The 12,474-nt window shown below is 42.6% G+C and overlaps 1 protein-coding gene across 1 annotated transcript; it reads left to right on the top strand.

Annotated features, from left to right (window-relative positions):
• Positions 1 to 458: 458 nt before the first annotated feature.
• On the top strand, positions 459 to 1,568 carry LOC122914484 (olfactory receptor 1052-like). Its single transcript, XM_044261099.1, has one exon. It carries the CDS (start codon positions 459 to 461, stop codon positions 1,566 to 1,568), a length of 1,110 nt encoding a protein of 369 aa, XP_044117034.1.
• Positions 1,569 to 12,474: the final 10,906 nt, after the last annotated feature.

Genomic DNA, 12,474 nt, shown 5'->3' with positions numbered 1-12,474 from the left:
CAGGCGCGGGCAGAGGGAGAGAATCTCAAGCAGACTCCCCATTGAGCACCGAGTCCAACATGGGGTTCAATCCCAGGACCCCAAAATCATGACCTGTTCTGGAATCGAGAGTCAGACGCTTAACTGACTGAGCCACTCAGGTGTCCCTAAAATGGTGAATGTGAATTATATCTGGATTTTTAAAATGAATGAAAAAATTGTGAAATCCAGTCACAAGCATATGTATAGATACAGGCACTAGAAATTGGGGAAGAGGCCTCATAACTCATTGATCACTTACTGTGTTCCAGACGTTCAGATATTTTACATTCCTTTTTTCATTTGGGCCATGCAGCCTGAAAAGTAGGCATACTTTCTTCACTTCATGACAAGAAACCTAAAGTGCATCAATACAGCTTATCCAAGGGGACAAAACTAGTTAGTGCTATAATCACAGAATCTGTCAGGCTTCCCAGTTCATGTCCTTTCCACTATGCACCATGCTTCCCATTAGCATCTTGTGCAAGAAGCCTTATACCTGCTTATACTCTCCCTCATTGTCCTATGCACCGCAGTGGACATGCTCAGGTAATTCCCATTTGAGTGATTATCACTTGTCACCTCTGCAGATGACACCTGGAGAACTAGCCCTTGCCAGTGGAAACCACACCCCAGTCACCCAGTTCATCTTGTTGGGATTCTCCGGTTATCCAGATCTCCAGGAGTTTCTATTTGTAACCTTCCTGCTCATTTATGTCATCACAGTGACGGGCAACCTGGGAATGATGGCACTCATCTTCACGGACTCCCGTCTCCATAGCCCCATGTATTTCTTCCTCAGTGTCCTCTCTTTTCTTGACATTTGTTACTCTTCTGTGGTCACACCCAAGCTCTTAGCCAACTTCCTGGCCTCAGACAAGTCCATCTCTTTCGAGGGCTGTGTGGTCCAGCTGACCTTCTTCGTGGTGCACGTGACAGCCGAGAGCTTCCTGCTGGCCTCCATGGCTTATGACCGCTTCGTGGCCATCTGCCAACCCCTCCGTTATGGTTCGGTCATGACCAAGGAGACCTGTCTCCAGCTGGTAGCGGCTTCCTATGCATTCGGTGGTGCCAACTCTGCTATACAGACTGGGAATGTCTTTGCTCTGCCTTTCTGTGGACCCAACCAAGTCACACACTACTTCTGCGACATCCCTCCCCTTCTCCGCCTGGCTTGTGCCAACACAGCCACAGCAGGAGTGGTCCTCTACATCTTCTCCGCTCTGGTTACCCTTCTGCCAGCTGCAGTCATCCTCACCTCCTACAGCTTGGTCTTGGTGGCCATTGGGAGGATGCGCTCAGCAGCTAGACGGGAGAAGGCCCTCTCCACCTGTGCCTCCCACTTCCTGGCCATTGCCATTTTCTATGGCACTGTGGTTTTCACCTATGTCCAGCCTCATGGGTCCACTAATGATACCAATGGCCAAATAGTGTCCGTGTTCTACACCATCATAATTCCCATGCTCAACCCCTTCATCTATAGCTTCCGCAACAAGGAGGTCAAGGACGCACTGAAAAGGAAGCTCCAGGTCAGTATCTTCCCCTGCTGAGTGCTGCAAGGTTATTTGTTGGAAATGAGGAAGGCAGAGCCTCTTCCAGATCACACTGTGAATTGACTGAATGGAGAGCAGCCCTGGTTCTGAAGGAGGTGGAAGAAGTAGGGAAGGAACAGCAAATAGCATTCTTAGTACAGAGAACTGAAATTTTTAAAAGCATCTTCATATCCATTATGGTGTTGAATGTTTGCATCCATATCGTGAGGCAGTCCTTGTTATGATGATCTTGTTTTACAAACATAGTGACTCAGTAATAACAAGTTACCTAAGGGCACCTGAGTGATTCATTTGCTTAAGCAGCTGCCTTCTGCTGAGATCATGATCTCAGGGTCCTGAGATTGAAACTAGCGTCGGGCTCCCTGCTCGGTAGAGCGTCTGCTTCCCCCCTGCCCTCTTCTGCTGCTCCCCCAGCTTGTGTTCTCTCTCTCTCTCTCTTCCCCTCTCTCTCTAATAAATAAATAAAATATTTAAAATTTTTTACCTAAAACTATACAGTGAGAGAGTGAGTATTCAGTGTCGGGATTTCCCCACCAAAACCACAGATATCTCTTCCACACCAGCACCACGAGCTGAGTCCTCTACTGGCAGTTCAACACAATTTCCAAGAGACATGGGACAAGGGGCAGCAGAATCATGTCTGTCTTGTCACTGACTTAAGGAGGTAGGGGTAAGCTATGAGGGGCTCAGTTCTCTCTTCCTAGTCCCATTTCAAAAAGAAAGATGGCCAGAATAGAAGTCCCATTTCTTATTATTGCTGCATTGGCTGAGCTGCCCCATTAAATAAAGCCTCAGGCTCAAGAGAGACCTTTCCTCATACATCTATTTTCTAGACAGATGTATGTGCATGCCTCATAATTCTCCAGGCCACATGTGTGCATGTGTGTTTGATATTTGCTGTTACAGCATCATATAAGACAATGTGCTTTAGGAGACCGATTCCAAAAAAAAAATTACATTTGGCCTAAACATCTTTAAATATGCATGTAATATGGTTGAGTCTATGTGTTTTAGAGAATCACACGAATGAAGGAGCTGAACTTGACCTAATTCAAGGCCGACCACTGGACTGGAAGGCACGCTCTCAAACTTTCACAAAGTCCTAACCAGAGCTGAGTCAGCTTCAGTCTGAGATTTCTGGCCTGAGGTTATTTAAAAGACACATTTTTTTTTTCATTCAGATCTACCTTAAAGGAAACTATTCTAAATACAGAAAATCTTGCTATACAAACTGGTTTGTCACAACACTATTTTTTTTTTAAGATTTTATTTATTTATTTTACAGAGAGAAATCACAAGTAGATGGAGAGGCAGGCAGAGAGAGAGAGAGGGAAGCAGGCTCCCTGCTAAGCAGAGAGCCTGATGCGGGGCTCGATCCCAGGACCCTGAGATCATGACCTGAGCCTAAGGTAGCGGCTTAACCCACTGAGCCACCCAGGTGCCCCGACACTATTTTTTTTTTAAAAGATTTTATTTATTTATTTATTTGACAGAGAGATCACAAATAGGCAGAGAATCAGGCGTGGGGGAGTGGGGGAGTAGGCTCCCTGCTGAGCAAAGAACCTGATGAGGGGCTCGATCCCAGGACCCTGAGATCATGACCTGAGCTGAAGGCAGAGGCTTAACCCACTGAGCCACCCAGGTGCCCCGCAACACCATTTTTGAAAACGGAAAGTTGGAAACAGCATAAATGGTCAAAGGGAGAAAGGATGAGAGGATTCTTCCCTGAGAGGGATTCTGATGTAACCGCTAACAATCTCCCATGTAAGGACGACGTAAGAACACGGACAGCAGCAGGCGGGAAGGTCCAGAGAGCGACCGCAGCCCTGTAACAAAACGAGGGGCCCAAAAGAACATGCAGAAGTCTGAGTGACAGCTGTGTAAGAGCAGGCGCACAGTGGAGGAAAATGTCATCCTGTTTCTCTCAAAAAGTCTCCAAAACTTTCGTACTGAGCATGTTTGATTCTGATACTTTATCCTAAAAAGAACTAACTTGGAGCGCCTGGGTGGCTCAGTGGGTTAAGCCTCTGCCTTCGGCTCAGGTCATGATCCCAGGGTCCTGGGATCGAGCCCCGCATCAGGCTCTCTGCTCAGCAGGGAGCCTGCTTCCTCCTCTCTCTCTCTCTGCCTGCTTGTGATCTGCCTGTCAAATAAATAAATAAAATCTAAAAAAAAAAAAAAAAAAAAAAAGAACTAACTCAATCCTTTCCAGGAAACTGAGTGTCAAACTCTTCCCCTTCTCTCTTCTTTCATTAAGCCAGTATTTCCTAAAGTCCCTCCTATGCTCCACATTCCTTTAATGTATAAACTTTAACATATAAACTGAGTTTCTGGCACCTGCCTACAGTCGAGGTCAGGACTGGAACAACTGTACGGTCTTGGGTTCGAGCTCCGTATTGGGCTCCCTCCTCAGCAGGGAGCCTGCTTCTCCCTCTCCCTCTGCCCCTCTCTTTGCTTGTGTGCTCTCGCTCTCTCTCTTTCTCTCTCAAATAAATAAATAAAAAATTTTAAAAACCTGTTTCAATTAACTATATAAATGTTGAACAAATACGTACAGACTTGCAACCTGAGGAGTGGCAAATTACTCTCCCAGTCCATTCACTGTTGTCGCCTCAATGCCGGGCACACTGTAGGCACTCAATAAAGATCTCGTCAGTAAATGAACAGTGGGCTTCTACATGACGGTTCTTCTTGGACCAGTGGTACCGTCATCACCGGAGATCTTTTGAGAAATGCAGAATCTGGGGGCCTGCCCCATACCTGTTAAATCAGAATCCACTGTTTCACAAGATCCCCAGGGGATGGGTGTGCATATTAAGGTTTGAGAAGCACAGAAAAGAAATTTTAAAAATAAATAAGAATTTTAAAACAAAAAACAAAACAAAACGAAAAAAGGTTTGAGAAGCACTGATTCACATTCCTTGATCCAGCTCTAAATTCTTGACCGAAAACAGTATGCAGTTTTTCTCCCCGAGCTCACAGGTTAGTTTGGGAGAGGGTCCTCAGCAGAGGATAAAGCATGGCAAAAGCCAGGAAGTGGGACAACAATGCGTCTTCTTCCCTGATTCTTTCTCAGCACTGCGTGATCTACATTAAAATGAGCAGGAAGGGGTGCCCGGGTGGCTCAGTGGGTTAAGCTTCTGCCTTCAGGATCTCAGGGTCCTGGGATGGAGCCCAACATCAGTCTCTCTGCTGGGTAGGGAGCCTGCTTCCCCCTCTCTCTCTGCCTGCCTCTCTGCCTACTTGTGATTTCTCTCTCTTCCAAGTAAATAAGTAAAATCTAAAAAATAAAATAAAATAAAATAAAATGAGCAGGAAAAGGAGAATCAACAGGAACAGGGGAATCACACTGCCGAAGTGGGGATGGAAGGAGAGGATGGCAATGCCGCCTGCGCTGGTCGTGGATTAACACCGTGTCTGACTGTGGCTTCCCTTCCATAAAGTCCTGTTGTTGCTGGCAGGGAGCAACCCAACCCAGGAATATACTTCTGTGGCCTCCTCACATCTGGATGTGGCCATGTGACCAGGTCTCACCAAACGAATGTGATCAGAAGAGACATTTCATTTCCAGGCATATACTTGAAAGACGTGGGTGGATGTTGGGACCTCCTGACTCTTGTTTCCTCTGTGCCCGCGGAAGCAGGAGACTCCATGGACCTAGGGCATAGTGGGGCCACAGGTTTCCTAAATCAGTGGAGAAAAACTGCCTTCTGAATGGGAACACAGGAACCAGATGTATACTCTGGTTAACTTTGTTAAGCCACTGAAATTTAGGGTTTGTTTATTAAAGCTGTTAGTGTCACCTTAAATTAAACAATGAACATTAGGTTCCTTTCTTTCTTTCTATCTTTCTTTCTTTTCTTTTCTTTCTTCCTTTCTTTTCTTTCTTTCTTTTCTATCTTTCCTTCCTTTCTTCCTTCCTTCCTTCTTTCCTTCCCTTTCTTTTCTTTCTTTCTTTCTTTCTTTCTAGTAGGCTCCATGCCCAACGTGGAGCCCAGACCAGGGGCTGGAACCCACAAGAGTGAAATCAAGACCGAACCGACACCAAGAATTGCACACTCAACCGACAGAGCCACCCAGCCACCCCTTGTTTTGCTTTCTTAACCAGACTGATACAGCCCTCTCCTTTCCCCAGGTTGTGTCTCTGAACCTGTCATCTCTCCATTGACCACTGCATCATCTGGAGATGTAACCCCCAGAGATCTACTCCTCAGAGCAATACTAGTCAAAATGCTATCTAAAAGTAAGCTAAGCAAATGTCATTTGACCATGGCAGGTTCTTCCTCCAAAGGGCAGTATCTTGTGAGGTATATGTCATTACCCTCCTGGATTTCCTGATGAAGAAAAGAAGATCCAAATTAAGCAACACATCCAAGTTATCACAGCTAATAAGACATGCTATACTTGGTTGGCCAATAAACATTTGAAAGCCTCATTGACAATTAAGGAGATGAAAATTGAAATCCCGACATATACTTTTATACCCTCCAAAACAGTAAAAATTAGAAAATCAGACAATCTAGAGGCTCCTGGGTGGCTAAATCAGTTAAGCGTCTTCCTTCAGCTCCAGTGATGATCTCAGGGTCCTGGGGTCGAACCCCATGTTGGGCTCCTCGCTGAGCAAGGAGTCTGCTTCTCCCTCTCCTTCTGCCCCTTCTCTCCATAGCCTCTCTCCCTTTCTCTCTCAAATAAATAAACAAAATCCTTTAAAAACTCAGACATGTCAGTAATGTCTGTGTGTAAATTGTACCAACCACTTCGACCACAATTAGACATCAAATTTAAAAGTTGAGCCAGCAGGGGCACCTGGGTGGCTCACTTGGTTAAGCGTCCCCTTCTTGATTTCGGCTCAGATCATGATCTCAAGGGGGTGGGAGAGAGCCCCTCAGTAGAGCGTCTGCTTGGGATTCTCACCCTCTGCTTCTACCCCACTTGCATCTCTCTCAAATAAATAAATACATCTTTAAACAAAACAAGTTGAGCCAGCAGTTCTATGAGTAGGCATGTAATCTAGAGAAATTCTTGCACACTGCATTGTGAAACGTGCTCACAGCAGCATTGTTTGTCATAGCAAAAAACCGGAAGGAACACAGATGTCTGTAACAGTAGAAATGGATGAACACAATAGCGCACAGTCACGCAACAGAAATTAACCAGCAGCAGGAACAAGTGAACTACAGGTTCACGTACCAACATGAACGTGTCTCTAAAACATAAGCTTGGGTGAAGTAAGGACAGAAATAAGTAACAGAAGGATAAACACAGTATTATTCCATTGGTATAAAATTTTAAAACAGGCAAAACTAAACAAACATAATGTTTAGAAATGCATTCACAGATGGCAAAACTATTTAAAATGAAGCAAAGTGCAACTGACAGAAAGTTTGGGATAGCGCTTCTCATGGGGGGAAAAACACAGGTGACATTGAAGGGAGGCACGCAGGAGCCTTCTTAGATCACACCACTAAGTGTGTGACCTGTGCACCACTGACATCAGCATTGTCTAGTTTCTAAATAGTTTCTAAATATTTTAAAATATGTACTTTTAATACTTTAAAATACTTTAAAATACTTTAATAATTTAAAATATTTTAAAATGTTTCTAAATTCTTTAAAATGCAAAACTTTAAAAAGTTTCTAAGTACTTTAAAATGTATATATACACAAAGACAAATACCATAAAATGACAAAGAAATGAAACCAAAACCTGGTATGTAGACTCAAAATCCAGCATTATTTCCACTATGCCCTGCCTTTAGTTGAGGTAGTAAATGAACTGACTGCAGTGTTTTTATCCATTTCTAATTCATACTGCAATTGGATAGGCCAAATCTGTAATAAAAACAGATAAACTACTGGAAGATTCAGTGGCTTGATCTTTTTTATTTTTTTTTAAGATTTTATTTATTTATTTGACAGAGATCACAAGTAGGCAGAGAGGCAGGTAGAGAGAGAGGAGGAAGCAGGCTCCCCGCTGAGCAGAGAGCCCGATGTGGGGCTCAATCCCAGACCCTGGGATCATGACCTGAGCCGAAAGCAGAGGCTTTAACCCACTGAGCCACCCAGGCGCCCCACGGATCTTTTTTTATTTAGATATTCTGGGATGGGGAGTGAACAGAAAAGTTATTTCCCCATTCAGACAATCCTTGCCTTTCCTGGAAATGCTTTCCTGGAACACGTTTTGGAAAGTGTAACGCCTGAAATTCGAACTTCATTCTCACATGTTTTATTTGCTTGGAAGGAAAGGAGGAAGGGGAGGGATACAATTCAGAGACCTAAAAAGAATTATAAAGTCTCAAATATGACATAATTGCTTAATTTGATTTTATATCTGAATGTTATATACCGTATACGTGAATATTTAAAGTATTCAAAATAAATTACACTTTAAATATTGACGATTAAATTCAATTTTCTGCTGTTAACTTGTTCATCTGATTTGCTTTAAATATTATTTGGTAAAGAGAAAATTGAACTTTGATGTCGGATAGAAAGATCTAATAGTAATTGTGCAAAGGATAGAGCAAGAGATTGTATTAACTGTGAAATGTCTTTTCAACGCTCATGAATAATTTGTAGAAAGAGGATTTAAACAGTGCTGGTCTCTCCCTTGATAAAGAAGCCTGTAACACAAGAAATCATTGCAAACAGTTTGTTGGTCTGTGAGGTTCCCTCTGTCAAGCTCTCTGATGCCCCTGCTCAGCCCAGTCAGAATAGGTGCTTATGTAAGCCCCCAAACTCACCTGTACAAGAAGTGTGACTACCCCCGCCCCCCAAAACTGGCAATTCTCTTTTGAGCTACTCCTCTGCCAGATGGCTAAAACATCCTTTCTGTCAAATCTGGGCATTATCAGTCAATTTAAGATTCCGCCTCCCCAGCACCCACCCATACACACACTCCGTCCCTCTCTCAGGGGTTAGAGAGCATCAGCAAGTACAGATGGGACAGACGGGGATGTCGCCTGGTCGTCTGGCGTGGTCTTAGCGGCTTTTACTGAGACATCGTATGGCCCTTTCTTCTCAATTGTTCCTATGCCTCGGGAGGTACAGGACCTCTAGAGACTGGGCTACGGGATTCCTTCCTAGGGATTCACCAGCCTCTAAACTTACTTCTGCTCTTTCTTCTCCTTACAAGGCCCAGGGAACTTTTATCTAGTCTCTGAGAGAAAGAAAGCCACTAGAAAACCTGGCTCCGACTGATCACAAATTCTTCTATGCCTGTGGTTGCCGCTTCAGTTTCTGCCCTGGGTTATTGATGGTTCTAGCTTTTGAAGTTCAAAAGCTTCTTATCACAAAGTTTTATCTCTGCCTTGGGTTTCTAAAACATATTTTAAACCTCAAAGGCCAGGGATTGACTTTTTTGGTATCTGCACTATGCTGCAACACCCCTAGCCTGAGGCACGGCTGCCAAGGGGTCTAGTTTGAACGGGGAAGGACCCCTGAGTAAAAAAAAATAATAATCAGAAAAACAAAATCAGTGTCTCAAAATAATATTCTACTAAACATAATTGTCAAGATCTACACATTGTTCTACCACCATACCCTACCTTTTAGCCACAAACTATGACAAGTTACTTAAAGCATTTTGTACATGTGTTTTAAATTGTGTTGTTTTCCTTTATAATTGAACACAGTTGACAGACTTGCTTAAATTCAATAAGCATCAAATTTACTGTTTTTGGCCTACCAAATGATATCTTCCTTTGTCTCGACTGTAAAATCATTAACATCAGCACTTACTTTTACCATTTTCCACTATCCCTTTATAAATACGGGCAAGTATGCAAAAAACCAGTTAAAGAAATTACACAAACATTGCCATATTTAGATGGTAGTGCTGCCTAAATGAAGCTATTGGCTGGCAGAGAGCAGTACCTTGAGGGAACTTAGTGTGGTTATTTGCTGAAATAGAAAAGTACAATTTGGTGAAGGAAGGAAGCTTAGAGGTGTATATACGTAATATAGGACAGGGCCAGCTGTGCAAATTAGCGATTACTCTCCCTACCTTCACATCTCTAAGTATGAACAATTTTAACAATTGTATTTGTAGCACTATAATTCACATATCCTACAATTTACCTAAGTAGGAACATCACCCTCCTGCTCCTGTGTTTCTCCTTTACCCTCACACCACTACACTCACAACCCTTCTGACCCCAGATGCTTGGGGATCTTTCCCACACCAAGCAATTCCTGGCAACTTCAGCTGGGTGTCCTAAAATTCAGTTCATTTGTAACCCTAATCAGAGTTAGCACGGACCCCACGGTGAAAGCTTGGTCCCACAAGTCTACCGCTGCCTTAGTTCAACACCAATGCCAAGTAGGTCCCAAGTTACCCACAACTTCTGTCCTACTTGGCTACAAACCAGGGGCTCCCATGATCTGTCCACCCACCCTTGGATCTGATTGCTAGAACTCACAGAACTCAGGGAAACACTTAAGTTTACCTGTTTATAAAAAATAAAGGATACAGATGAACAGCCAAACTAAGAGCTCTAAAGGGTGAGGTCTAGCAGTCCCAAGTGCAGGAGTGGAGTTGGGGTGGACCACCCTACCGGCAGGGAGATGTGTTCACCAACCCTTAAGGCCTGAAAACTCTATACTATTAGGATTTTTATGGAAAGTTCATCATTATTTGATTTCCAGCCCTTCTCCCCTTTCTGGAGAATGGTCAGTGGGGCTTAAAATTCCAAGCTTCTAATCATAGCTTGATCTTTCTGACGACCAGCCCCCTGGGTGGGTCTGGGAACCCACCAAAAGTCACCCCATTCAAACAAAAGACATTGTTATGACCCAGGAAATTCCAAGGGATTTAGGGGCTCTTGTGGAGAATCAGGTCAAAGACCAAATTTTAGAACAAAAGATGCTCCTAGTGCTCCTATCACTTAGAAAAATTATAAGGGTATTGTTCCCATGCCAGGGACCAGGGGCAAAGACTAACATACATATTTTTTCTATTGTTTCACATCACCCATTTAAAGTGTACAATTCAATGACTTTTAGTTTATTCACGGAGTTGTACAACAATCACAATTAATTTTGGAACTTTTTTTTTAAAAGATTTTATTTATTTAGGGACACCTGGGTGGCTCAGTCTGTTAAGCATCTGCCTTGGGCTCAGGTCATGATCCTAGAGTCCTGGGATAGAGTCCCACCTTGGGCTCCTAGTTGAGTGGGGAGCCTGCTTCTCCCTCTGCCTTCTGCTCCTTCTGCTTGTGTGCTCTTCCTCTTTCTTTTGTGTGTGGATGTCCAAGTGTCTTAACACCATTTGTTGTAGAGACTGTTCTCTATTAAATAATCTTGGCATCCTTATAAAAAATCAATTGGCCATAAATGTATGGGTTTATTTTTGGACTTTCAATTCTACTTCATTGGTCTATATGCCTATTCTTTGCCAGGTTCCACACTCTTGATTACTGTAGACTTGTAGTAAGTTTTGAAGTTAAGAATCATGAGTCCTCCAACTTTACTATTCTTTTTTTTTATTATTATTTCTTTTCAGCGTAACAGAATTCACTGTTTTTGCACCACACCCAGTGCTCCATGCAATACGTGCCCTCCATAATACCCACCACCTGGCTCCCCCAACCTCCCACCACCCCCCCTTCAAAACCCTCAGGCTGTTTTTCAGAGTCCATAGTCTCTCATGGTTCACCTCCCCTTCCAATTTCCCTCAACTCCCTTCTCCTCTCCATCTCCCTATGTCCAGTGTTTTAGCTATTCTTGGTCTCTTGAATTTCCATGTGAATTTTAGGATCAGCTTCTCCAGATCTTCCCAGAAGCCAGATTTTGGATTTTGATAAGGACTACATCAAATCTGTAGACCAATTTGGAGAGCATCGTCATTTTAAAAATAACAAACTTTCCTATTCATGAATATGGGACATCTTTCAATTTACTTAGCTCTCTTATTTCTTTCAACAATGTGTTCTAGTTTTGGGGTATTAATTCTGCACTCCTTTTTTTAAAATTATTCTAAAATATTTTGTTCTTTTTGATGCTACTGTAAATGGAATTTTCTTAACTTCATTTTAGGAATGGTCATTGCAAGTATATAGAAATACAACTGATTTTTTAATAACTTTATTTAGATATAAATCATACTATACTATTCACTCACTCGAAGTATACAATTCAATGGTAGAAATACATTCGATTTTTGTACACTCTATATCTTGCAAACTTGCTGAATTCCTTTACTACTTCTAACAGTTCTTAATGGATTCATTAGGAATACAGGGTCATACTGCTTCCCTCTTTACAATCTGGATTCCTTCCTTCCCACCCTCTCCCAAATTGCCCTGGATAGAAACTCCAATACAATAAAAGTTGTGAAAGCACATATTCTTTTCTTTTTCCTTAATTTAGGTCATTTAATATTTCACCATTAAAAGTATTATGTTAGGGCTCCTGGGTGGCTCAGTGGGTTAAGCTGCTGCCTTCGGCTCAGGTCATGATCTCAGAGTCCTGGGATCGAGTCCTGCATTGGGCTCTCTGCTTAGCAGGGAGCCTGCTTCCCTCTCTCTCTCTCTGCCTGCCTCTCTGCCTACTTGTGATTTCTCTCTGTCAAATAAATAAATAAAATCTTTAAAAAAAAAAAAAAAGTATTACGTTAGCTGTGGGTTTTTCATAGCTCCTTTCATCAGGTTGAGGAAATTCCATTCTATTCCTAATTTGTTGAGTATTTTTATCCTGAAAGTGTGTTGGATTTTCTCAAATGATTTTTTTTTCTGCATATGTTTATCTCCATGAAGTCAATGATAATGTCTCCTCTCTCATTCTTGATTTTAGTAATTTGAAGCTTCTTTTTTTTCTTGGTCAAGGTAGCTAAAAAGTTTGTCGATTCTGTTGATCTTTTCAAGGAACCAACATTTAGGTTGTTGATTTTTCTCTACAGTTTTTC

The sequence above is a fragment of the Neovison vison genome, chromosome 7 (genome assembly GCF_020171115.1).
Source record: "Neovison vison isolate M4711 chromosome 7, ASM_NN_V1, whole genome shotgun sequence".
Taxonomy (NCBI): Eukaryota; Metazoa; Chordata; class Mammalia; order Carnivora; family Mustelidae; genus Neogale; species Neogale vison.
Note: the sequence above shows the minus strand (reverse complement) of the source record. Positions and strands in the feature narration are given on the sequence as shown.

Bases quoted from the DNA above. Each gene is read 5' to 3' on its own strand.
- LOC122914484 (XM_044261099.1), top strand. From the start codon at position 459: ATGTCCTTTCCACTATGCACCATGCTTCCCATTAGCATCTTGTGCAAG.